The sequence below is a fragment of the Pavona decussata genome, unplaced genomic scaffold, assembly GCF_977016875.1.
Source record: "Pavona decussata unplaced genomic scaffold, jaPavDecu1.1 SCAFFOLD_64, whole genome shotgun sequence".
NCBI classification, from domain to species: domain Eukaryota; kingdom Metazoa; phylum Cnidaria; class Anthozoa; order Scleractinia; family Agariciidae; genus Pavona; species Pavona decussata.
This window is the reverse complement of record NW_028145484.1, coordinates 6,694,875-6,720,652: the sequence shown is the minus strand read 5'-3', so window position 1 is coordinate 6,720,652 and position 25,778 is coordinate 6,694,875. Positions and strand designations below refer to the sequence as shown.

At 38.5% G+C, this 25,778-nt stretch overlaps 2 protein-coding genes and 1 long non-coding RNA gene across 7 annotated transcripts; 2 read left to right on the top strand and 1 right to left on the bottom strand.

The window, feature by feature from the left end:
• The first annotated feature begins 2,431 nt into the window (after positions 1–2,431).
• On the top strand, positions 2,432–9,752 carry LOC146478810 (uncharacterized). The gene is made up of 3 exons (XR_014865171.1): positions 2,432–2,988; positions 5,187–8,420; positions 9,386–9,752. It is a non-coding gene; the product is annotated as an uncharacterized LOC146478810 (long non-coding RNA).
• On the bottom strand, positions 3,944–17,102 carry LOC146478809 (regulator of microtubule dynamics protein 1-like). 3 transcript variants are annotated; one of them, XR_014865169.1, is made up of 8 exons: positions 16,954–17,102; positions 14,333–14,719; positions 11,222–11,311; positions 10,781–10,836; positions 10,189–10,276; positions 10,041–10,071; positions 5,879–8,912; positions 3,944–5,575 (listed from the first exon to the last, which is right to left on the bottom strand). XR_014865169.1 is itself a non-coding variant. In XM_085112440.1 (8 exons), the coding sequence occupies exons 1-8, from the start codon at positions 17,080–17,082 to the stop codon at positions 7,973–7,975; spliced, it is 960 nt and encodes a 319-aa protein (XP_084968566.1). In that variant the 5' UTR covers positions 17,083–17,101; the 3' UTR covers positions 3,944–7,972. The 3 variants fall into 3 exon arrangements, 2 of the variants coding, with proteins under 2 accessions (XP_084968566.1, XP_084968565.1); XM_085112440.1 differs by having other exon boundaries at positions 3,944–8,014; positions 8,776–8,912; positions 16,954–17,101; XM_085112439.1 differs by having other exon boundaries at positions 3,944–8,912.
• Positions 10,127–25,342, top strand: LOC146478808 (calcium-activated potassium channel subunit beta-2-like). 3 transcript variants are annotated; one of them, XR_014865170.1, is made up of 4 exons: positions 10,127–10,267; positions 11,280–11,388; positions 22,057–22,805; positions 24,815–24,928. XR_014865170.1 is itself a non-coding variant. In XM_085112441.1 (4 exons), exons 3-4 carry the CDS (start codon positions 22,835–22,837, stop codon positions 25,160–25,162), a joined length of 741 nt encoding a protein of 246 aa, XP_084968567.1. In that variant the 5' UTR covers positions 10,127–10,267; positions 11,280–11,388; positions 22,057–22,834; the 3' UTR covers positions 25,163–25,342. The 3 variants fall into 3 exon arrangements, 2 of the variants coding, with proteins under 2 accessions (XP_084968567.1, XP_084968568.1); XM_085112441.1 differs by having other exon boundaries at positions 22,057–23,227; positions 24,815–25,342; XM_085112442.1 differs by lacking the exon at positions 10,127–10,267 and having other exon boundaries at positions 11,256–11,388; positions 22,057–23,227; positions 24,815–25,342.
• The last annotated feature ends 436 nt before the right edge of the window (positions 25,343–25,778 follow it).

Here is a 25,778-nt window from a genome sequence, read left to right as displayed (position 1 = left end):
AACCTGGTGTGCCCCTTTATCTTGTTCGAGTCAACGGGACTTTAATCTGTCACTGCCATGCTCCCAAATGGCTTTTAGCACGGTATTGGCTTTGAGGGTGGGTGTCCTGTGACACTCACACGCCAGGGGGGAACCTGGTGTGCCCCTTTATCTTGTTCGAGTCAACGGGACTTTAATCTGTCACTGCCATGCTCCCAAATGGCTTTTAGCACGGTATTGGCTTTGAGGGTGGGTGTCCTGTGACACTCACACGCCAGGGGGGAACCTGGTGTGCCCCTTTATCTTGTTCGAGTCAACGGGACTTTAATCTGTCACTGCCATGCTCCCAAATGGCTTTTAGCACGGTATTGGCTTTGAGGGTGGGTGTCCTGTGACACTCACACGCCAGGGGGGAACCTGGTGTGCCCCTTTATCTTGTTCGAGTCAACGGGACTTTAATCTGTCACTGCCATGCTCCCAAATGGCTTTTAGCACGGTATTGGCTTTGAGGGTGGGTGTCCTGTGACACTCACACGCCAGGGGGGAACCTGGTGTGCCCCTTTATCTTGTTCGAGTCAACGGGACTTTAATCTGTCACTGCCATGCTCCCAAATGGCTTTTAGCACGGTATTGGCTTTGAGGGTGGGTGTCCTGTGACACTCACACACCAGGGGGGAACCTGGTGTGCCCCTTTATCTTGTTCGAGTCAACGGGACTTTAATCTGTCACTGCCATGCTCCCAAATGGCTTTTAGCACGGTATTGGCTTTGAGGGTGGGTGTCCTGTGACACTCACACGCCAGGGGGGAACCTGGTGTGCCCCTTTATCTTGTTCGAGTCAACGGGACTTTAATCTGTCACTGCCATGCTCCCAAATGGCTTTTAGCACGGTATTGGCTTTGAGGGTGGGTGTCCTGTGACACTCACACGCCAGGGGGGAACCTGGTGTGCCCCTTTATCTTGTTCGAGTCAACGGGACTTTAATCTGTCACTGCCATGCTCCCAAATGGCTTTTAGCACGGTATTGGCTTTGAGGGTGGGTGTCCTGTGACACTCACACGCCAGGGGGGAACCTGGTGTGCCCCTTTATCTTGTTCGAGTCAACGGGACTTTAATCTGTCACTGCCATGCTCCCAAATGGCTTTTAGCACGGTATTGGCTTTGAGGGTGGGTGTCCTGTGACACTCACACGCCAGGGGGGAACCTGGTGTGCCCCTTTATCTTGTTCGAGTCAACGGGACTTTAATCTGTCACTGCCATGCTCCCAAATGGCTTTTAGCACGGTATTGGCTTTGAGGGTGGGTGTCCTGTGACACTCACACACCAGGGGGGAACCTGGTGTGCCCCTTTATCTTGTTCGAGTCAACGGGACTTTAATCTGTCACTGCCATGCTCCCAAATGGCTTTTAGCACGGTATTGGCTTTGAGGGTGGGTGTCCTGTGACACTCACACGCCAGGGGGGAACCTGGTGTGCCCCTTTATCTTGTTCGAGTCAACGGGACTTTAATCTGTCACTGCCATGCTCCCAAATGGCTTTTAGCACGGTATTGGCTTTGAGGGTGGGTGTCCTGTGACACTCACACGCCAGGGGGGAACCTGGTGTGCCCCTTTATCTTGTTCGAGTCAACGGGACTTTAATCTGTCACTGCCATGCTCCCAAATGGCTTTTAGCACGGTATTGGCTTTGAGGGTGGGTGTCCTGTGACACTCACACACCAGGGGGGAACCTGGTGTGCCCCTTTATCTTGTTCGAGTCAACGGGACTTTAATCTGTCACTGCCATGCTCCCAAATGGCTTTTAGCACGGTATTGGCTTTGAGGGTGGGTGTCCTGTGACACTCACACGCCAGGGGGGAACCTGGTGTGCCCCTTTATCTTGTTCGAGTCAACGGGACTTTAATCTGTCACTGCCATGCTCCCAAATGGCTTTTAGCACGGTATTGGCTTTGAGGGTGGGTGTCAGATTTTTTAGCTCTTTATTGATAAGTGAGTTAAGAAATCCACCATTAACAGTTTTTTCTCTCTGTTTGTTTTACTACACTACTATTGGGTGTAAGATTGACTGAGGAACGTTTTATTGTAAAGTTGGGGCTGACCGAACGTGCATCGTTGACGAGCATTTAATTTTACTGACATCGATCCCTAAGAGATTGCGTACGGTTTACAAAGTAAACAAGTCTCTCAGATTCGTTTCTTGCCTGAACTGAGGCGCTCTCTCTCTTAGATTTCCTCGTTCGATTGTCGAGTGTTCGTTGCAAGCTATATTTTTTTCTTTTTCTTGATTACATAGGTTGCAGTCCTAAATATTTACATGTGGAAAACATAAAAGTCAATTTTCATTGAAATCGAGTTTGAGCGAAAGGCTTAGGCGAGATTTTGTTTATTAGATGGGACGAGCGTGCGTTTTGGTTTGACTGTGGTACAAGAATGAAGGTTCCCTTTGCATTGTGGGTAATGGCGGACTTTTTTGACGGCGAACACACAGTCCCGTGCTTTGATCAAAATTTTATAAGTCTAAAACCAACTCTTCATTTCCCCAATTCGAGCACGACATAAGTTGGCAAATGGGCCACAACTCACGGCAATACCGAGGTTACTAAAGATTACCGTGGACAGGAATATTGAAGAGTTGCTGATAAACTTTCCGCCTGGATCGATCCACCAGCCATCGCCGAAGCAATAGCGCTTAAAAGCTCTTTCAACGATGGAAGGATGGAAGACACGTTTCGTTTCTTTGAAAGGTGCCAGTGACTTGCGGATTTCCGGACTTAATGATGCCCTTCAATCACCAGGCGGTCAAAAAATCAACAATAACTAAGCCACATAAATACGACTTCGAACCGCTACGGATTTTCATTAACATAACCAAACCTTCCCGCCAAAAACGACACGATGGTCCTGCCAAATTATTCTTTTCCAGATTCCCTCTTCCTTTCATCCCTGGAGGAAACTAGGCAGCCGCAAGGATAACTAAGGCAAGTTTCACCGTTTCTTTACACTTCCAAATGAGTAAGTCACTATTCAAATCTTAACTCTACCTTTTACTTGTAACTTCTAGACCCAGTGGTTAGGGTTAGAGCGGATAACTCTATCCAGTGGATAAATCGCTATCCAACCAATACATGGTATCCACTGCCTTAGTGACTTATTTGCTGGATACAGCTATCCACTCTTTGTAAAATCAGATTGTGATAGGCAATTCATGATAGGCCAACTAAAGTTTTTATTCTATATAACAAAATTAATATAAAACGTTTTTTTTACATGTCACAGGTCACAAATACAGCTCACTGTAATAATTGTATACAACCAAGCTAAACAGTTTCCTAGCCCCAACCCCATACTAAAAAGCTAATATTTTGGGATTAGGGGATGCTTACACTCTTGTTTACATGCCAGTACAACATTGACATGGGGAATGTGACCTGAAAAATGTACCTGTCCAGCAATAAATGCATCTGTTATTCATTCCCAACATAAAACAACCAAGCATAGTTATGCCCAGAATTTGTAGTGTGGCAATTCAGTAGTACCGTCTTAATTTTTGCAGAGCCTGAGGATGAAGTTCTGAAGTGTGACTAATCCAAATAAAAGCGAGCAAGCAGTACTTTCCCATACTATTATTTGTCAATCTGTACAAGGTGGTTCTAGAATCTGTGGAAATTGTAAAGTGGGCCCATTAAAATCACAGCTACTGAGCAGTATGTTCCTGTGGTACTGTTTATTGGATAGTATCAAGTGATTCTAACTTTAGAGGCTGTTGATAAAATCTTTAAGTGCAACCATTGAAATAACAGCTACTGAGCAGCACTTCGCTTTGTTGCTGTTTGTTATGCTGCATCAAGTGGTTTTAACTGTTTGAGTCTGTGGATAAAATTCTAAATTCTGACCATTTAAATGATAGATCACTTTGTGTAATGCAACAAGAGGAATTAGGGACTACCATAGAATACCCTGCAACACATGATATGGAACAACATGATAAATAATTTATTAGGAGCTACAGTGATTGAAAATTCACATCCCATGTACAACAAAAGTTGTGCGAGGCTAATGCTTATATGTTATTATATAAACTAGTAAAGGGGGTTATACTCAATACAAAAGAAGAAATAGAAAATCTGTTTAAAACTCTTATACTCTCTGAGATCAATTATCCACTTCCAGTGTATGGTGCTAGCATGACAGACTTAAATAGTATCCAGTGCTTACTCAGGGAGTGTTTTGAAAGGCATTTTATTTTAGAGGCAGTTGACATACAGTCAACTCTATTGTAAGCGACAATCCTTGGGGCACAACAAAGTGGTTGCCTACAGTGGTCGCTTACGGGAAATATCAACAAAATAAGCCTAATACTAGCTTGATTAATTTATTACATAAAAATATTACCTTAGAAGCTAAAATTAGGCAAATAGGAACTAATTAATTTGATTTTTGCACATCTATTCATTCTTCTGATGAAACTTTGTATAACATTTTGTAACAGATCACTGTAACAATTCCTGTTTACCCATAAGTTCTAATATTTATAGACATCTCTTCTGTCTGTAAACTGTTATTATCTGTCAGCAGTCCGGGGTAGTGTCATTAAGAATTGAACTTTTGTCCCTTCTGAGTAATGATTTACAAAAGATCATACATGATCTTGTTGGGTGGTGGCTAAACGGAAACAGAAAACAAAAGAATATGTGTTATTTACGGCCTAAAAAGTGGTCGCGGTCCCTTCAAATTAAATGTAAATACTTGTTCTCACGCAGCTTTGTACAAGAATTCAATGTTCAATATAATGTGGCTTATGCTTGGTTGATTTCTAGTTTTAGTTACGATTTTGTCTGGGGTGTATAGGTCCTCACTTCCTCTATCCACCACCAAGGTAAAGTAGTAGAACCAAAGCCTTATTATTATTATTATTATTATTATTATTATTATTATTATTATTATTATTATTATTATTATTATTATTATTATTATTATATAACAGCCTGTCAAAAGCTTCCTCGACCAGTGAAATTCACTTCAGTCTTACAGTAAATCAGTAACTTCATTGTCAGTTGTGCTAATTGGTTACAAGTGGCCTACTGCTTGGCAACACTTCTGACAGTGAAGTTACAACTGCAGGTAAGCACTGGCCACTCACACATAGAACCACTTGGATTCATGTAATTAGTTTCTCATCAATTAATCTCACTTTCTTTTGCAAAATTCAGGTATAACAGCAGCACTGAGTTGGAGATTGTGCAAGCCTCAATCTTTTTGTAAGAAGTCACTATGACTATGGCTACTTCTCCTTCTGCAATTCTTCATGTGTGGAAGAAAAGCTTCAAGATGTTGAAGCATCTGAGGAAGACAGAGTTCTGTCCCTTTATCATTAAAAGCCTGAGAGTGAATATGCTGCAAGAAAACCAAGCGACTTAATAAACAACAGACCATTCACACAGGTGTGTAAAATAAAGCATTTTTATACATCACCTCATGGTTGTCATAAAAAAAATTACATCAGTGATTATTCAAAAGATTAACAAAAGTCATCATTCTTGAAGGCATCACACCTCCTGTTCTTTAGAGATCCTGCAAGTAATGGCTGTGTTCCAAGTGGCTGAAGTTAAAGAGATGTGAATAAAATAAATAATATTCACATTAAAATAACTGTACATAGTTGGTGATTTTCTGAAATTAAACATTATAAAATTATTTACGCTTCAGTTCAAATCACAGTCAGTCACTTGTGTTTGAGGCACTGATTAGCAACCACCTCAGGACTGACTTAAACATAGCAACAGCCCTGACTGATATTAAACAGCCTTGATAATGGTAATGACAAGCCATGACAACAACAAGCCTTACTAATATTGATCAGACAGATGGTTTAACGATGACAGTCATAAACCAGTTGGATTACTACTTAATGGGCATCCTTCAGTCTTGAAGGTTACAGAGTTGCACCCAGTAGCATCCACTGCAGCTGTGGAGTTCCACATGGAAGTAACCAGCAACAGTCCTTGCTAGAGTGTACATCTGCTACAAATGTAGTGTGTGGCAGGTATATCTACTCCCTCAGGCTATCCAGCTTTCTTCATGTTATCTTCATCTTTGCTAGCAGCCTCAGTGATTCCTTGCCCTTTTGGGGGCCCGATTGTTTTGGAAGCTAAATTACCCCCACCTGCACAGTATGATGAGAATTTAAGCCACGATATGCCTGGACAAATTGATAAACCATGGTTATAATTAAAGCTTGATCATGACAAGTCAGCTATGTTGTTTAATATATTAGACAGCTCAGCATTAACTTGCTGAATTGATAATGTTTTGTTCTTTTTAAGAATTGCCAGTCCATCATTTCAACACCCTTGAAGAGCTGTTAATGAAAGATTGGGTCATGGTGATAGATCTTCTCTATCCACCAATCAATCCATTAATAAACTGTAGAACAGACTGTGAGGTGTTCAGTCAGTGGTCTGCTCACGAGGTCTTTGCAGTGACCCTACGTCAGTTGTTTCTAAGGAATCCTGAGACTAGGGAGATTGCATGTAAAAGTATTGAATCTTCATGTCGAAGTGGAATGGGAGATAAAGAGGAAGTCCATGGTCATTCCAACAGCTGTCCATGGCACTTTTCTGACCAGTTTTCCTGGTAATGAGAAGTAAACATTGCCTCCTGTGTTGTTGCTAGCTGGTATGTAATGCATGTCATAAGTGTGTCTTCTGGCAGGCTCTGTCATGGCTGTTGTACACAAGCTATTTTTTGCATGGTCAGGCAATGTGATCTTTTTGTCAAAAATTGTCACAAACCCAATGAATATTGAAGCAATAGGAATTTGTTAGCCTCAGTTTAAAAAATCAACAAGATCCCTTTTACCTCTTTAACCAATTTCGATTTTATTATTCATAAGTTAATTTCTCGGTCAAATATAGGATTTTCCAAACCCATTTATGGGCATTTTATAGACTATCGGGGTGTGAATACACTCGATTGCAAAAACGTTGACACCTAAAAACACAAACCGTGAATGATGAGATCCAATGGCTTTATGGGTATAAGTGTACTAAATTTATTTGCATATTCTATTCTCAAGCGACGGTTGATAACCAAAATTAGTGGCATGTGACGAATGATGGAAACTGTCCAAGCTTTTCTTAAGTGCCAAGTTGGCCAACAAGCACCAATTTTTAAACACTACCCACAAATCCCTTAGGTCTCATCGTTCACGGTTTATGCTTTTAAGGTGTCAATATTTTTGCAATCAAGTGTATATTGTGAAAGTGTCAAGATTGCAGGATCAGTTTTAAAAAGTAAACACCAATTCATAAAAACAATTATTCATATCATTTGGATATAGTTGTTTATCGCTATGTCTTGATTGATGTTTTAGTTTCTTTCTTTTATTTAAACCGTGGGAATAACTATTATAAACTTCACTTCTTGTAAATGGACATGCGATTGAAACCTCAAAAACCTAAAGTTCAAATAAATGTGCCTGCCGTTTCGTCTCAATAGACGAGTTGAAATGTTTATATGAAGAAAAGTGGTCCCACCTACAAGGGTTACCCTAACTGCCAAGGCAAAACAACCCTCCCTCCTCTCACCACCATCCTCCTCCCTGAGTTGTCTTCCCTCCCCCATTCCGAGACCAGTTGAGATCTTCAAGTATTGAATGAGATTCAAACCCATAACCTTTGCAAGTACTGGTGCAGTGCTGTAACAACTGAGCTATCAAGGCAACTGGGAACTGGTCAGTATGTATGTAAATTTCTATTATACCAGCGATGGTGAACTGATGCAAGTGACATTTATGAAATTTGTGAAATGCATATATTTCAACTGAGGATGGAAGAATCAATAAAATAATGACTAAAAGCATCCAAACTGAAGCAACCAAACAGAGAGTTTTGCAATAAATAACTTGTATTTCAATTTCGGATGCCCAACAAGAACGCAACAAGAATCATTGTGTAAACCATAGGCTGACCATTCCTAAACTGCAATGTCTGCCACATTAAAAGTGCTTCCGTATAAGTTCTTGAGCTTCCTCCTGTGCCTTTTAGAAGGAAAATAAAGAGGAAACAATATAAACACGTACGAAATAACCCAGTGAAGAATAAGACTTGCGTACACACAGATCTTTTTGTATTTTTCCAGGGATATGGGGGAAAGGTTACACCTAAGTAAGCTTATTTTTGGTCAAATACGGCATTTTCTGTAGTCATTTTCAATGACCAGGTTCAAACGCCATCATGATTCCCTAAAGAGTCATTTAGACAAGAAATATTTAAGAGTATGATCTCGAATTACCGGATCATGGTGGCCTTGAAATTCCAACCTTGTCCTAACAGATGCATGGGGAAGCCATCACTTAGAAACAGCACTAAGGACTCACTCAAGATAAATTTGAACTTAGGACTGCTGCGTAGCTGCTGGACATAGCCATCCCCATAGTTTTGTTGGTATGACATTCTTAACTTTTTTTCTTTAAGTAGTTCATTCACTGAAGTATTGCCAATTCTGTTAATACTTTGAGACAGAGGTAAAGCAATATGCCACTTCATTGCTAGAAAAAGCGCCTTTGTCACATTCTTAACTTGTACTTGACTATCATCATATCCCACCGCCAGCATTGGTTTGTAGTCAGGACTCAATTGACCAAGTTTATGTAATGCATTATCAGCCGAAGAGTCCAAACTTCTAATGCATTGCGGCATTAATTGACCACTTCTGCACCAACTAGCAGTGATTTTTCTGGACCTCAAATATGCATGTGCTGTAATTTCTACTTAGCATATGTGTTGGCGCTTTACTGACCGATTTGTCATCCACAGTTTTCCATATATTACTGTTCGCTGCTTTGTCCAGCCACCTCCTAGCTTCCTCCTTTTTATTCTGTCGTAGAAATGTTTTTCCAAGTAATAGATGATTTTTGCTGTAGAAGTTTGGCTCCACTTGGCCATGTAAGAAAAAGCAAAGTGTTGTTTCGTTGTTTATTTCCCCAACTATTTATTAATCTTGTACCCAGATGTTCTCACTATGGGTTTTCTCTGAAGACACACATCTTGGTACAAGATTACTCTTTATATAATAAAAGGGAATGCCTCCTTTGGGCCTGCGTGGAGAGAAGGTTCACATGTTAATGCAACTTGCTACCTTATGATTTGGTAGGATTTTTAGAGATGTGGCTACTTCAGGATGGTTAAAATTTTAACTTTTGCAACAATTTGCCCGGGCAAGAATTTTCAGAATGGCTCTCTTAATAGGATAAACTCTTTGCTCCTGCATCAGGTTACTTTCAGAGGGTTAAAATACTACAACAACTGTCCAATTTTATTGCAATTAATTAAATAGGAAAGTCATTAATTTGAAAACTTTATGGTAATGCTGTGTTTACTCAACTGGATAATTTATTATTTTTACATAGTTTTTGTGTGGCGCCGATACCCTATACAGAGAGATGAGAGATGTTCACACACGAAATGTTGGTTTGGACTGTCCCTAGATTGTCACAAAGCATGAAATGAAGAGGAAACAAGGCTCATCGTCAACCACAACACTCACTCCACATGGGATGAAAATTGAATTTCGAGCTCTCTTTGAAAGATACAGTTTATCTTCCCATTTTCTTCTAAATAATATTTACGTGCCCTCATTTACATGCATTCAATTTGACTAATCCCTTGCCTGCCACATACAACTTCAGTTTTGTTCTGATTTGAAATTGTGATGTTATGCTGGACTCAGCGTGACTACTTCCTCCGACAGTTCAGTGGCAAAGGGAAAAGTTCAGCTCTGGTTCAACTTTTAAAAACAATGCTTTGGATTTTTACAAGCAACAGTTTCTCAGTTGCTTTCATTTTAAATTTTTTTTAAACATTTCGCTAACCTATTGAAATCAAATTTTCTTCCAGAGCTCTAATTTAAAAATTAAAGCACCTTTGTTTTGTTAAGCTAGGTCACCATGGTTAATTAACTGACTTGGCTCAGCTCCTTTCCCCTCTTCCCACCCCTAAAAGCTGTAAGTCAGTCTTAAGTCTAAAGCCTATCTGGTGGGGGAGTAGGGGTGATTGATTACTCACAGTCTTCAGCTTTCTGAAAATGTCCTAGTGCCTGTAAAAAGAAAATAATAATAATAATAATAACAATAATAATAATAAACGGAAAGGGTTTTACCAACAAATTTAAGGCATAAGACAGGATACTGACACCACATCAATATTATTTTACCTCTTCATATGTAGCAGTTGGTGGTGAAGCAAGTACAGCAGATGCTAGTTTCCTTGTCACCCAACCCATGTCAGCAAAGGTAAAACACCTGTTCACAGTAAACAAAGAAACACTGTGGTTTTTCTTCTGTGCATGTGTATGTGTGTGAAACATGTTTGAAAACAGTTTGAAGACACATGAGTGCTGCTCCTTTACGATTTGTGATTTGGTTGAATTTTCTGTCTTTGCTTTGTCTGGTAAAAGCCTTTGTTTATGACAAAATGTTCTCAGTTACAAGATGGGGAAGTGCTTGTAGTGTATTGATTACTAATAGTAACAAAGACATGTGTTACTGTTACCTTATTTGAAACTACTGCATGCTATAGCATGATGTGAAAGTACTGTTACTGAGTTGAAGTAGAATAATGATTGTACTCCAATATAGATAATTGCTTAGTGAATAAAGGACATTACATAGAAAGCAATGGAGGAGTGTGTGTGTCCTCACTTAAGTAGTAAATGACTACACAACAGTGCTTAAGAGACAGGTATTTGAGGAAACATGGTGTTGCTAGAAATTAAAAATCAAAACAGGGCAATTAAGTGGTCTTACCAAATACCAAGTAAATGGCGAGAAGTTGGATCAGTGGGATTCAACTTAATTGCTTTCTGCAAAACAAGTTAAGTTGTTGTTATTTTATTATTATTATGCTTGCTTTTAAGAATATTGAATTTAGTTTGGTTTTATTGTTACAATTATTGTTATAATTATTTGATGATATTTCCCATGTTAATTTGCACACTATAAGTATTATTACTATTATTATTTTAATTATTATTATTATTATAATTATTATTATTATTATTATTATTATTAATCCCAACTGTCTATCTTTTTTCTACTTTTCTACTTTCTACTTTTCTCTTTTTTCTACTTTGAACTTGTGAATAGCAATTTGCTTGAAATATGTTAATAAAGATTTTATATTATTATTATTTATTATTATTATTATTATTATTGATACCCTAAAGCCATTGATAGTTGAAATCTCACCTCAAAATGCTCCTTCATGACGAAAGCATTCTCTAATTTAGCCTTTGATCCTTCATAGTCACCGACATTAGAAAGTGCGATTGCATACCACTGTTGAGAACAACACAGAGATTTAAGGCACTGGGCCACAGCAGAACTAGCGGATAAGCGTATTAAAGCAAAAAGAGGTATGGTAACCGTAACCTAAGTGAAAGCAATTTGCATTCCAATCAACATTCCTAACCTTTCCATTTGCACCCCTTATATTTGGGCCCCTGTTTTTGAAAGTTTTGCTTCCTCTACAATCTTGCTTATATGCATGAGTCACATTTTCCCCCCATAACATTAAATAAATTATTGTAGTTTACCAATAAGGCTGATTAAAAAAAGAAGGAAGGATTGAACAGGCCATGTGACTCATCAGTGCTGGCACTGACTTCTCAGGGCATGAAGCAATAATGAACATTAGTACTTCTAAGTGGAATACTGTTATTTCTCGCACCAGAATTTTTGTTCAAATATTTTGCTTAGTGGTAACAGTGGCCCAGGTACCTATTACACTTGGGACCAATGCAGGGAGATATTGAAAGAGATATTGAAGAGTATAGTTTCTTCTCAAAAGAAACAATTCCAGCCTTGGCCTGGCCAGCCTTGAACTGCTGACTTTTCAATCGTCTGATTGGAATGTTAATGGAAAGTCCCAACATGTGCTTATACAACCACTGAACCACACCTGCATCCGCACTTTGAGCCTGGCTGTAAAGGAGCATTTCACAAGTTTTACATTTTGTATGTACATGAGAACTTGAAAAGTTTCTCTCTCAAAATCTCCTTGCTTAAAAACTGGAAAAACCATGCATAGGAAAACCTGACAGCAAAACCTAAATGTTAAACAGCAAATATCCCCACACAAAAACCTTTTCTACCTGGGTTGGACAAGGCCATACCAAATTTTTGAATTAGGGCCAATCCATGCCAGCCAGCTTAATGCCAAATAATGCTAACTGGGCCATAGTTGAGGTTATCCCTAGCCCCCATGCTACTTCCCACTGTGATTGAATTTACCAAGGTTTTCTTGACAAGTCAGCTGTTACGACAGTCACGTTATATTTCTTTTGTGTGAGCCAAAATTTGGCATGTTTTACCTGATGACAAAACTTGTTGTTCAAATAAAAAGTGGTCCTTAACACCAGTTTTTAAACAAGAAGATTTGTCAAATATTGTCTTGAAAATGAAAATGTCCTCTGACAGTAGTGCACCAAGGAAAACTTTTCAAGGAAGCAAATCATTTGTTATTACACAAGCAAATTAAAACTCATTGCAAAATAATTGTTCATTCTTTACACACAAGCCAGTGAGGACTGGGGTTCAAAAGATGTCAAAGATGTCAAAGGCAAATACAAAGTTTTCAAGGGTAATGATCATCACAGGAACCTTTTTCGGGCTTTGCACATAAGCATGCACACATTGTTGATAAAACTGCCTCACTTGAAGACAAATTTACTCAAAGTTACGTGCAACCAGCCTGACTTAAGGATAAAATTCAATCAAACAATGGTAATTGTGAAGAACAGCTCTCCTCTCTGACTGTTGACCAACTGTCAGGTGTCAGTTGCCTGACAAACGGCTGATGGTCGACTGACTATTGGCCAGCCATGTACCAACAAGAGGCTGACAGTTGGTTGACAGACAAGTGACAAACAGCGATCAGTTTGGGTCAAAATTGTTGGCGAACAGTCTGTTGACAAACTGGCCAACTGTTGGTGAAGTGTCTGTAAGTTGTCAGGTACAATGTTTCATAAGTATTGCGCGGTATGTATGACCAAAAGGTGGATTTGAAAGGCACACTGTGCACTGTATGGGAAACAGTAGTGTCTAAAGTGCTGCGCTGATAAATGCAAGACCTATTGAAAGCACCAACAGGAACAGCAAAAATATCTAATACCGGTAACTACAGTCACAATGATTTAACCTGTATGCTATGTTGGAATACTTATATGAGTTCCAGTCTCCCTCTGAATTTTACAGTTAATGCTTTATGTTTTTGTTTATATATTATTTATTGTTGGTCATTGACTTTTGTAAACTTGGTGGCTCCTAATAGAGCTGTTTGTAAGAAGAACAGCTTCACTCGTAGAAGCGGTCGTCAAATCTTAGAGGAAGCAGCTGCCCCGCCGTCTGCTCCCTCTGCTTGTTGGCCAAAACTGGTAAGTCTTTTTCTGCAGACAGCTTCAAGTTCTTTCACTGATCCCATGTGGTCGTGGATGACAAGGTCATGCTCCGGAGTTCGCAATGCATTGCAGGGCGATTCCTATGAGTGCCTTACGCAGTAAGCATTTACGTTACTCTTGGGTTAAATCAACTTCAAATAGCGTAAGAATAGTCTTTGAATGCTTGTCCAGTAGAACCAAAACTACATTGTATGCAGATGACTCTCGGGTTAAATCAACTTGAAATAGTGTGAGTAGTTTATGTATTATGATATCTATCGGGTTTCAGTGTCACGTTAATTTCTACTTCGATTAACTGTCGGTAGCCCTTGGTGGACTGTCAATTATGTGTCAGTAACCTGTCGGCTGGCAGACAACTGACAGTTGGCCAACAGTTGGAGAGGAGAGCTGTTCTTCACAATTAACCAAACAACAACTCACTGCTTATTATGTTAAGTCCTAGCTAATGAAGTTTGACAACAGTTTAGTTAAAAATTTGGATTGAGGGCTAACAGTTTTCAAAATTTGCCCAACATATTTTCAATACTGTGAAACACTGGAAGTCTGAATAGGTGAAACAAATCACTTCTCAGCAATTTTTTTAAGCTAGTTACTGTGACATGAAACTAGGCCAGTATATTTTCAATGGGAGTTAAGTCCACCTCTGATCACATTATGTTAGGCTTCCCTGACAGTTAAGGCAGCCATATAAAGACATCTTAGTAAGCAGATAATGTGGAGTAAAGTTTTCTGACTAGGGAGAAAACACTACAATGAAGAGTCAACATGCTACAACCGCTGAATTTTGGATTAAAAAGCATGCCACACTAACCATTAGACTAACATTAAGCATCATAATAAATATTATTGGTTTGCTTTAGCTGGACAGATAAGACGTGAATTAAGACAGAATGACTCTTACTTTATGACAGGCAAAGTTCTTGTCATCCAAACTCAAAGCCAGCTTGGCATGATCAAGTAATTCATAAGTCAATGCTTTCTTCTTCTCTGCATCTGTACTATTTTCTGCCAACACCCTGCATGCTCTCGCTAATCGCCACTCAACCTCTGCATTTTGTGCATCTTTATGTTTGATAAGCAGGTCGTATGTCTTCTGTGTTTCATTGTTGTCATACAACTCATCCGCTGTCTTCAAATCATTATCAAGCTCACTCATTGTGTTTCCAGTTTCTGACACAGTCAAAGATTCCTGAGGTTTTGAAGCTCCAAACCAACCAAGTGCAAGTAACGGAGGGACTACTTTTCTGGGTTGAGTCACCTTCACAAACTGATTACACAGCTGACAGACCTATAGAACAATGACCACCAAAATCACTTTATTTTCTAACACCACAAGGGGTGGGGGGGGGGGGAGGTAATCAACATTGATAATAATGAAAGCAATGAGGGATGGCCTATTGAGCCTTAACATGGATGTAATGCGTGCCTTAACAAGTTCTCTTATCTTATCCCCATACTTTCTTTATATTAAAAAAACTGGAGAGAAGTAATTGAAATATCAAGAACATTCACCTTTAGATAGTCAATTTCCTTAGTTCTCATGACCTCAGGGGTTGGATATTAGGGCTTAAAGGGTTAAGACATAAGAATTTATTATTTATATGAGCATTTTTGGAATTATCACTGTGAGCCATTATAATAAAGTAACAACAAAAACAAATAGGACAAGAACTACTTGTCAGGAATAATAAGTACATACACCTCCTGGTAACTCTTATGGGGCTGCCTAACAATCACCCCAACAGCTGTCCTGCTAATATTTTTACATAGTAGTGTCATATGACTGGCCCTCAGGATTTTAAAAGGTAATTTCATTAAAGATGTCACCCACAATAATATTAAAAGTGGCCTAAATATATCCAACAGACATACTTAAGGCCTTAATTTAAATCACTATTTATTAAATTATTGTTTTATTCTAATTTATTTACACTATTAATACAACCGGGGCAAAATGTACAAATTCCATGCAATCCTTGAACAACAAACCATAACAGATGAAATTAGTTTGCACTGCACCCAAGTTATGGAATTTTTGCTTTCTAAACATCATATCATACAGTCCTCCCCTCTGTTGGCAAACTTCCGTGTCGGAGGAGTTTTCAGTTCAGACCCACCAGCCAGCACTTTTCAGCTTTCTCCTTAATTGCCAGCAAAGGCAAGCGATAAAAATTGGTATACATCAAGTGATTTTTACTGATAATGGAAATCAGTGAAAAATGGAAATCGGTGAAAATCAATTATCAATTTGGTTTGTCAAATCGTTATTATCGATTTTTCATGATTTTATTGATTTAAAATGGAAGTCCAACAATGTTGTTATTTGATGTCAAGATTGAGACTCAGACCCTTAACATTGAAGAAAAAGAGGTTTGTCTGTGTTTGCTTTTCCAGTGTCCTAAACATAGTGAAATAATTTCCCTTTTTAATGAATTAGTGAAACCTGTGCACTTAAGCATCGATTTTCCAAATTAATCAATAATAGCTGATATATAGTCTGAAAGCAGCATCTCATCAAAGAGCAAGAAACTAATGCTTTCCTTGTTTTCTTCTTCAAATGGCGAGAAACCTAAACAGTAACTTGGCTTATTAGTAACACAAAACATCATTTTCATTGCACTGAGGTTGCCATATGGTTTGAAAACGACAAAAACCGGAAGAAATCAGGAGCATACAAACGTGGACGCTATCCAGCCGTTAACAGAAAGTGAACACTCGTGATATTTTGAACTTGTTGGTCAAAAATGTACTATTTGCATAAAGTCAATTGTCATTTCTTGCACCAATTCCAATGATGAACTGATGTCACTGGCACAAACAAATCTTCCGATATGAATCAATGAAATTGGTAAAAATCAAGATAAATAGATAAATGATTATGAGTGTGACATCAATTTCTACTGATTGATCAATACAATCAATGTTAATAAAATCAGATTTACCAAATTTAATAATTATTGATTGATAGATTGATACTGATTTTTATCGATTGACTACTCTAGGTTAATTGGTCAGGTCAATCTATTGATTTATCATTGCTCTTGACAAATCATGAAGAACCTTTCGGTGAAAACATTCTTTCATGCACATCAAACAGTCTCTCTTTGAGGTATTGCGGAATTTTAACCCTTTGCCATATAGAAAGACAAAGATCATATAGAACAATTACAAAATATTACTAATAAAAGCATTTCACAATAATCATGTTCCCTGATTAATCAAAGGAATTATTTTCGAAAACGAAGCCTTAAATCAACTTCAGGGTCAAGTGATGACTTACGCACCTGCCAAAACAGATTTTCTTTCTTTCTTAATATTTATTCAGCAACAAAACTCTCCAATGATGGACTTTCACCTCCGCATTTGAAGTTGTTGTTAACAGTAGACATTCGTATCTATGCATAACATGCCACGTGTACAACACAATTGTTAAGAGAGTGGCATGGGGTAGAGTTTCTTTAGCAACTAATCCATCACTTAACTGGCTTACTCTCAAACAACTACGAATAATAGCAAACTTACTCTTCTGCCAAAGTGCCTTGCCGAATTATTAGTTCCTTTAACCTGTTGAAGTGCGTTCATGGCAAATCCTTTCTCAAATAAGACTGCTCGTATAAGCCGAGCAAATCGGAATTCCAAAGCAGCCGCCATTTTGAAGTATGTAAGATTGAAAACTGGGAACAAGTTAGGCCCAAGCCTCTCGCAGCAGTGAGCACCGCTGTCAGTGTCCCATACTCCTCCCCCCAAATATCTTTGCATGACTTATGTAAAAGCAAACATAAGTAAACAAGGAAAACTATACGCTTGCCTTTCTGAAGCAAAACAAAGAGAGGCGAGATAAATCTTGTTACTCTTGGCGTGAGTCGACAACTACTTCTTTTTGCAAATGACTGGAACGCTTTGGAATAGACCTATTCGGGTAACCCAATGTTGTACCCAATTCAGATCCCCCGGGGTTAAGATGTTTTGTTCATTGCATTTGCATTATAATGTAGCAGTCACATTTAAATGATATGGAAATACTTAGAACCAAACATTTTATCCCCAAAGGATTTGAATTGGGTACAACATTGCGTTAGCCGAATAGGTCTATTATCGTAAATCCTCTATTAAGCTCCGGGGGGAGGGGGGGCTTATTTATTTTAAGCACGTTTGAATGGGGGGGGGGGGGGGGCGCTTTATAGATGGGGGTTTTAATTTAATTTAATGAAACGTATTACCGGTAAGTACGCTTCCCTACTTCCTGTATTTGGACCAAGGCAATGACTAGTCTCCCTCGCAGCCGTTTTTAGTGTCTTTACGCAATGCTGCGAGGAAGACTAGGCAATGACTGTCTAATATGGAGATTTGGGTGATATTTTACTTGTTATACAAGTTATTTTCAACATTTTTATTCACTTGTGGGAACCTTGAAATTTGTGACTGGTACAAAAATTATAAATGGTAAAATTAAAACCTAAACAAAACGGTAAGCTAAATCAAAATGTTAAAAACTAAATACTGTACATGTACTGTATGCAATTTGGTTGTGAAGAATAAGGGGTGAGGGGGACCCTGAAAGAGAGGTGGGAGCTTAATAACTTTCTTCCTCTGAAAAGGGGGGCTTATTAGAGAGGGAGGGCTAATTTGAGAGGGGGAGCTTAATAGCAGTAATAGGATAGGATAGGATAACTTTATTTATTAAAAACTGGATCATTGTATAATGCAATTCCATGTTTTTGATTGGCTTAGCGGCCATGGTATATGAGCCATTATACCATGCCCGAGAAGTAGCACCATAAATTGTTTTCTGGTTGCTCTTAAAAAGGAAACCAGCAAGGCCTACCAATATTACTTTATTGTTTTTAACAAAACAATTATTTCACTCGCGCTTGTTGGATATGAGATGATTATAGCCAACTCGGCGCTACGCGCCTCGTTGGCTATCTATCATCTCATATCCAACCCGCGCTCATGGAATAATTGCTAATTATACACGGTATTTCCATCAGCTAGATAATATCGTTATCAACTAACTATCTACCTACCTTTGTACAATAAAATCTGCAATTCCACAGTGACAAACCGATGACTGCTGCCGGATCACTTGTAGACCTGGATCAGCCAATTATTTTAAATACAAAATATTGACGGCAGACTGATCCCAACGGTGGAGGTGACGAGCTTGATAAAATAAACAACAAAGGCTAGAATAACAAATATAACATAATAAATATTTTATATTTTAAATCTTTATTTGTAGCGATCCTTTTATGTTTCTCACTTTTCTTTTTCATTCGAGGAAGGTTTGTATTGCAAACCGAAATATCGGGCAAAAATTTGGGTTTTTTTTTTTAACAAATATATTTCAGTTATTCTAGCCTTTGTTGATGACCAAACTCGTCGCATATGCTCCGCTCTTACACTTATCAGGCCGCTAAATTTACCAGACAACATTAGAGCAGCAGACTCTCTTTCTGAATTTAGGCGAAAGTTGCTTCGAATGCCATTGTTGTCCTCACGTGACCGCAACTGTGATTTCTGTTAATAGATAAACTCGTATTTCTACTCATCTATTTTTTATCTACTTGTTTACCTATTTATTCAATTTTTTATTTTAATTTTATTTTATTAATCTTTATAATTTATTTGTTTATTTTTATTTTTTTTAATTGTAAACACCACATCTGTAATATATTAAACTCAAGTTACAAAGCACATTTGCATTTAAACGAGGTTTTTGCTAATATGTGATATGTTGATAAATTAAATAAAGTTACTTACTTACTTACTTACTTACTTACTTACTTACTTACTCACTTACTTACTTACTTACTTACTTACTTACTTACTTACTTACTTACTAAAAATTGAAACGCGAAGTAACTTCTGCCTCTGGTGAACACGATTGAGTTTGCCAGGTAAATCTTTTTATTTATTTATTTATTTATTTATTTATTTATTTATTTTTTGCAGGGTAAAAGTATGTAGTGTGACCACGGCTAATAACAAGCTTTATAATTTGATTTTAGGAACAAGGGATGCGAGCAATCGTACTTTTTTTCTCGGATTACGCGCACAAAGTAATGGTTAAATTATGCCTTGAAATTAGCTACACGTAGGCTACCTTGAAATAAGAAAAGGGAGCGAGGAGGGACTGGCTTTGCTGACTCGCTAGATCCATCACGCGCGCGCTTCGCATACCCCTACCTGTAGACAGTCACATATGACAAGATATTTCAACAAGTCAATTCATCTGGACACGAGTTATTGCTGGTTACTCGACACTTAAGTGTGAAACTGGAAAATAATGACGCTATGGTCTGGAAACCATCAGTGTCGGTTACATTGACACGATTCGGCACGCTCGTGATTACAAGGTCAAGTATATGTTGTTGCCACATGCAAGTGCGTTTTTTATTGAGTTGTGTCAAGACGTGGTCGTGAAGGGTTTCAATAAAGGCTAGTTCGTTAACACCCGATGCGCTGTCAATGGAGTCCCAGAGAATGTCTGGCAAATTAAAATCACTTGAAATTAAAATATTGTCGAACTGGTCACAAACTTCATGCATAAAATTATCGAATACATCCATTCAACTTCGATCCTCATGGGGTGGTCTATAGCAAAAACAGAATAAAATTCTTTGACCGGCCAGCAAGCGTAGAAATTTTGGCAAAAATAAACTCAAGCTGTTGCAGCTCGGCTTCCGATTTAGGTTTAATTTCTTTGACAGCTTTGAAGGAGGAGGTTGTTTTGATTGCGATAAGAACTCCACCCGGCACCACCTCGATAAGACCGATCTCTCCCAAATATTGTAAAGCCAGAATGCAATATTTCAGAGTTGCTGATATTTCGGTTCAACCATGTCTCATTGACACATATAACGTCAGAGTTTTCGGCGTATACCAAGTTCTAGAAGCGATGGAGGTTACGCACGGATTGTCAATTTATTGAGCTGTGCTGGCATTCATCACGAGGCACATAATTGATCTTACCAGCAGTCGATCGAAGCAAAAACCGGTCCAGGGTTAGGATTGATGTCATCAGATATCAAGAGGCGAAAGGTAGCATTTGAGTTGTTGTAGTAGCAAACGCGGCACATTTTCAGCGGCTTTCAAAGAGCGCCTCGCGTGACAACCTGATTCTATTAACAATGTCAACAATTCATCGAAGGATCAATTGTTTTCGGGAAATCAACAATGAAAATTGAAGAATGAAATGAGGTAAAAGGAGTCCAAGACTAGCGGTACCTCCAAGACTACAGGTCGTTTGACCACGAGTCTTCCTTCTGTCATTATATTGTTTTAGCCCGGGCGCATGCTCAAACCTCAAAACGTACCACATGGAAGACGAAGTGACTATACATTGTCATATATATACATGGCTGAATCTCAATTTAAGTCAGTAAGGTGAAACTGAGGTGCCAACAAAAGGGATCTGTCTCATATGGTCTAGGGGCCGACTTTTCTCTCCCTCGCTGTCTTGTCGGGGACAAGGTATCGGAAAGCAGCGCGGAACCATCTCCACCTGGCATAAGCGAACCGCGGGCCGAACTCTTGTGGTGCATCGTCATGGTACAACGCTCCCGCAAAGTGTCCAGAGGTACCGCTGTCGGCTGTATTTTTCTCTCTTTTTCAGCCATTTTGATACTGTAAGGCTGGCAAGTCGCCCGAAGACATCGTAGGGAAAGAAGCGTTTCATTCATGTCCCTTTTCATGTCCTTGTCTAATTGTCGACGGGTATTGTGTACTATTCATAGCCTTTAAGCCAATTCTGCACGTTAAACACATTCCCTTGAAAATATAGCATCGATAAATACATTTACGCACAGGGAGGATTGCAACCCTTAGGCGTCCAAGATCAAGGGCCTGTTTCACAGAAAATTCCTCCGCGAATCTGGAGAGATTTTTGAAAAAATGTCAGGGAAACATGAAATAATTACGGCACAGGAGGACATTAAAACTCGGGAAATTGGAAATCTTTACCGTGAATGTCGCAGAAAAATTGGGAGGATATTCCAAATTTCCGAAAGAGGGTAATTTTATTGGACAAAAATGCCTGGAGAGGCGTTTAATTGTGACTAAAAACGACACTCGAGTGTTACACGAAATATTCCGGTGAAAATTGCACATCAAAATAGTAAACGAAACAAGATAGAACGTTAACATTTGATATGGACCATGTGCATTTGTTTGTTTGTTGCGGTTCCTTGTGTGTTGTTTGTGGTCTTTGTTGTTGTTGTTGTTGTTGTTGTCTTTATTCGGGAAACATGCATAAAGAAAGGTGCACTTGAAAAAAGAGTCATGCGCTGCCTTTGGGATTAAAAATATACTTAACAATAATTGTTAACAATTGTTACCACTAACTACTATCAAGTTTCATGAGAATTGCAGTTTGGCCAAATTCCTAATAACTCATAACAATTTGATAGGGTTTGCCGGGAGAGAAATCGTACAATTTTTAACAAAAAAAAAAAAAAACTGTATAACCATGCACGAGATGTCGTCCACGGTACATACAGGACAAAGGCAAGGACCTTTAAACATCGCTGGAGCAGAGTAAAATAGAAGATTTAAACGTTTATTCCAGTCTCACGCGGTTGGCATTGATACCTTTCGTACCCCTTTCTTTTTCTGTCTCGTCAGGTGGAAGCCGTTGACGATGGACGGATGCGCGTCGTTTTGTTTTCAAAACAGCAGCGAAAGAAGAACCCGACATCAAGAATTCCTGAGGCCTGGTCTTTTATCGCCATTTTAAATCGCAGAGAAGACACTGGGGACGAGACCGCATGGCCGCATGGCCGGCCTTTAAAGCTGGAAACAATCAAGATTGACAGTATAAAAGCTTTATACAGCTTTGCGCAATCAAGCACCGGTCTTAACTTTTTTTTAATGGCCTTAAATCCCGCGTTTTACTTATATAATTATTTATTGGTTGAAATAAAATGTTGAGTACCGATGGGTTGGCTTTTTACAAGAGGGATATTTATAACAAAATGAACAGTCGAATGAAAAATGCGTGTCCGCATCAAACGACAAAAAATTATACGTGTGCTAATAAGTTTTTTTTATTCGCTTGTCAATTGTGAAAATTGCCCCATATGAGAAATTGAAATTTACATTTGCTTTATTAAGACCACATCTTATTGGCCACAATTAGCTTATATTCTGACAGCCTGTGTGAAAAAAAAAATGAATATTTATAGTTCTAACAATCTCATTTGGTGCTGATAACTCGGAGAGATTGATAGCAAGACTCGACACTTTAATCTCACCACCTGGTTCAAAAGAACAAGAGTACACTGAGTGAATTAATTGTGATCGACGAAAAAACAGCATACAAAGCCAATGACAGTCGGTGGTGAACAACGGTCACAAAGTCGTACCACTCAAATGTGAGTTCAAACAGCTTGTTGATATCGCAATGATCTGTACACGAAGCGACATTTTCAATCGTTCTACGCGAATTCGGAGAGTTTATGAGGAACTCTTGAAACAAGAAAAAAGATCAGTCCTCACACTGAAGTGCCAGTCTGGTGCGGTGGCTTTTATGTTCGTTGGTTTGTTCCTCTTGGCATTTCTCAGTTTGGACGTCGTTCGCAACATAGCCAAAGGTTTCGGTTACGAGAGTGGAAATTGCATTGTGGAAAATTCAGTAATTACAGGTCACAACGTTAGCTGCAAATGCGAAATACACTCTTGCTTCAGTCGCTATCCTTGCTTGCGAGTGTTGGTGAGAATAACAGACAGGACACATAAAAGACAGCTGTACAAGTCTGTTCTTTTGCATAACAACATCTTCGACCTAGGATCGCATGTAAGTCATGTTTATGTATATTGTATTAAACGAAACTAAAACTAAACCGGCAAATTCAAGGCAAAAAAACCTTAGATCTTTTAGACGGTGCTGAAAGTTCAGGGGTATTTATTTTAAAAGCATATCTCTTTTGCGCCAAAAGCACCTTAAGCTGGTCATCACAGGGCTAATTTAAACAATACACAAGGAATCAGGGAAAGTAGATTTCACACCATTTAAAATAGCTTTTATTACAAACAAAAGTAACATTTTCCTCTAACCGCACATAACTATCGCGCTAAATATTCAAGACGGCTTGTAGTCAAATCTAACATTGTGAAAATTTTACAGTCCGTTGATCAAATGCTCCCTTTTGTTTACGCCATGTTTGAAAACAATTTATGTATGAATATAGATTTTCTTTATCAGCAGCAAGGATTAAAGCCATCTTTATAAAATGACTATTTTGCTTTTAAACCCCATTGTTCATTTATAATGATGACCAACTGAGACTGTGAGACTTTTGATGACTTTCTAAAATAATTTTTTCTGCTGCCGTTCCGCTCGATCTCACTCCGACTGCCACCTGTAAAACAGTTTAAGAAAAGCTTTTTACTAAACAAACCCCAGGGGATAAATTCAAACGGCGATGCGGGTACCCTGCTAAGCAGAGGTGTCTCTGTTGTTCCCCGTTTCTTCACTTTTGTCGTCCTTGTTTGTTTTCAACCCGCGGTAATCGAAAACAGAAGCGACAAAGCTAGCAGAGTAAAACGATCAATGTGTTTGAAATAAAAACATGGCACTGTTTGGTCTCCTTTCGAAGTATTCTCGACATTTAAATTATAATGACAATTCAAACACTTAACAAAGCCCGCTAGAGACCATAAACGGCAGCGTGAACACTACTTCGTCGTGCAACGCTTTTCGATTAGTAAGTATTATTATTATTATTATTATTATTATTATTATTATTATTATTATTATTATTATTATTATTATTATTATTATTATTATTATTATTATATATTGACCTAGAAAAATTAACAATAAAGCTTAAATTATAGTTGACTTTAAAAAATAAGCGACAAAACGGAACGACGTTTCGGTGTCATCTTGGTACCATTATCAAGTAAAGAATGGTGCCAAGATGACTCCGAAACGTCGTTCCGTTTTTTCGCTTATTTTTATAGTCAACTGTATTTCTAAATTTAATCTCATTAGCTTAAATTATGCCAGAAAATCAGCCAGCAAAAATTGAGAGTCAAAATCCCAAGACACGTGTTTCACTGAAAATGTTTAACTTGTTACTTGTGGCAGCATCTCATTTATGACAAAAAATTTTGTTCTAACTCTAACCGCGATAATTCATATTTTCTAGCTGCCCTAGCCCATTCCTTCACTCCAAATCAACTGTCCACCCAGCCCTAGCTTGGCGAGGTTTTGCGAGTCACGTATTTCTAGTTAAAAGTATATGCGGATAATATCAGTATTTAGATAAAAAACTAAAATTATGAAAATTAAAAAAAGAAAAAATTCCAGCCGTCACATTTTCGATTCTAAAGTCTGTGTCCTGAAGGTCAGTTTGAATTTTTCTTTTTATTTCCTTAGTGTACATACGGACCACCTTGCAGGTCTGACGAAAAAGAAAACCTGGCGTCCGTGTTGCGTTACAAACGAACCAAGGGACAGACAGGTTCATTTTTAGAATGCTACTTCAACCCCACGAAACCAGAGGAGGTTATCCTCGACATCAGCGTACACAAGACTCTGACTGTACACGCGCTGTTCTGGCCTTGTTGTGTTTTTGCCATTGGTGTATGTATGATGGTCAAGGCATGTCAATTGAGGAGAACTCAGAGAAAACAATTGACTTTAACGAAAGAGGTTTCTTTTCCAGAGGATTGGAGTGATAATAAGAATCAGGGTGGAGAGACAAAAGGGTCAATCGGTACTTGAAGCTGGTCATGAGTATAGAACTTTTAACTATAACAAATCAGAGCAGTTTCAATATGAGGTTGAAAGTTGCACTCCAGGCAAAAACAGATCAGCAGTTTCTTAAAGTGTTAAAAGTAGTAGCATTAGTATTAGTATTAGTATTAATATTAGTATTAGTATTAGTATTAGTATTAGTATTAGTATTAGTATTAGTATTAGTATTAGTATTAGTATTAGTATTAGTTGTAACTGAGTTGTACCACGACCCCACAAGCTATTCTTTTAAGATTCATCGTGTCTAAACAAATGTTATGATATGGTACGGACGGAGGACAAGCTTTCTGAAATAAATGGTGGATGGTTCTATAGGAGAACCTCGCTGAGTTTCTCAGCTTCCAAGTAAAAGGGCACTAATACATCCTCACCCTGATCAAAATAATGACACGTCTGGTAAAAAAATTCCAAGTCTGAACTCCTTGTTTCTCGAAGAAACAATATTCACAACTAACTTTTTTTTATCACTCGCCCGTAACCAATAACAACACAGTCTACAATGATGTCACAAGTGGTAAAAGGAAACAAATTGAGAACATCATTCACATTTTGTTCTTTCGTCAGCACATTTACTGCAAAAAGA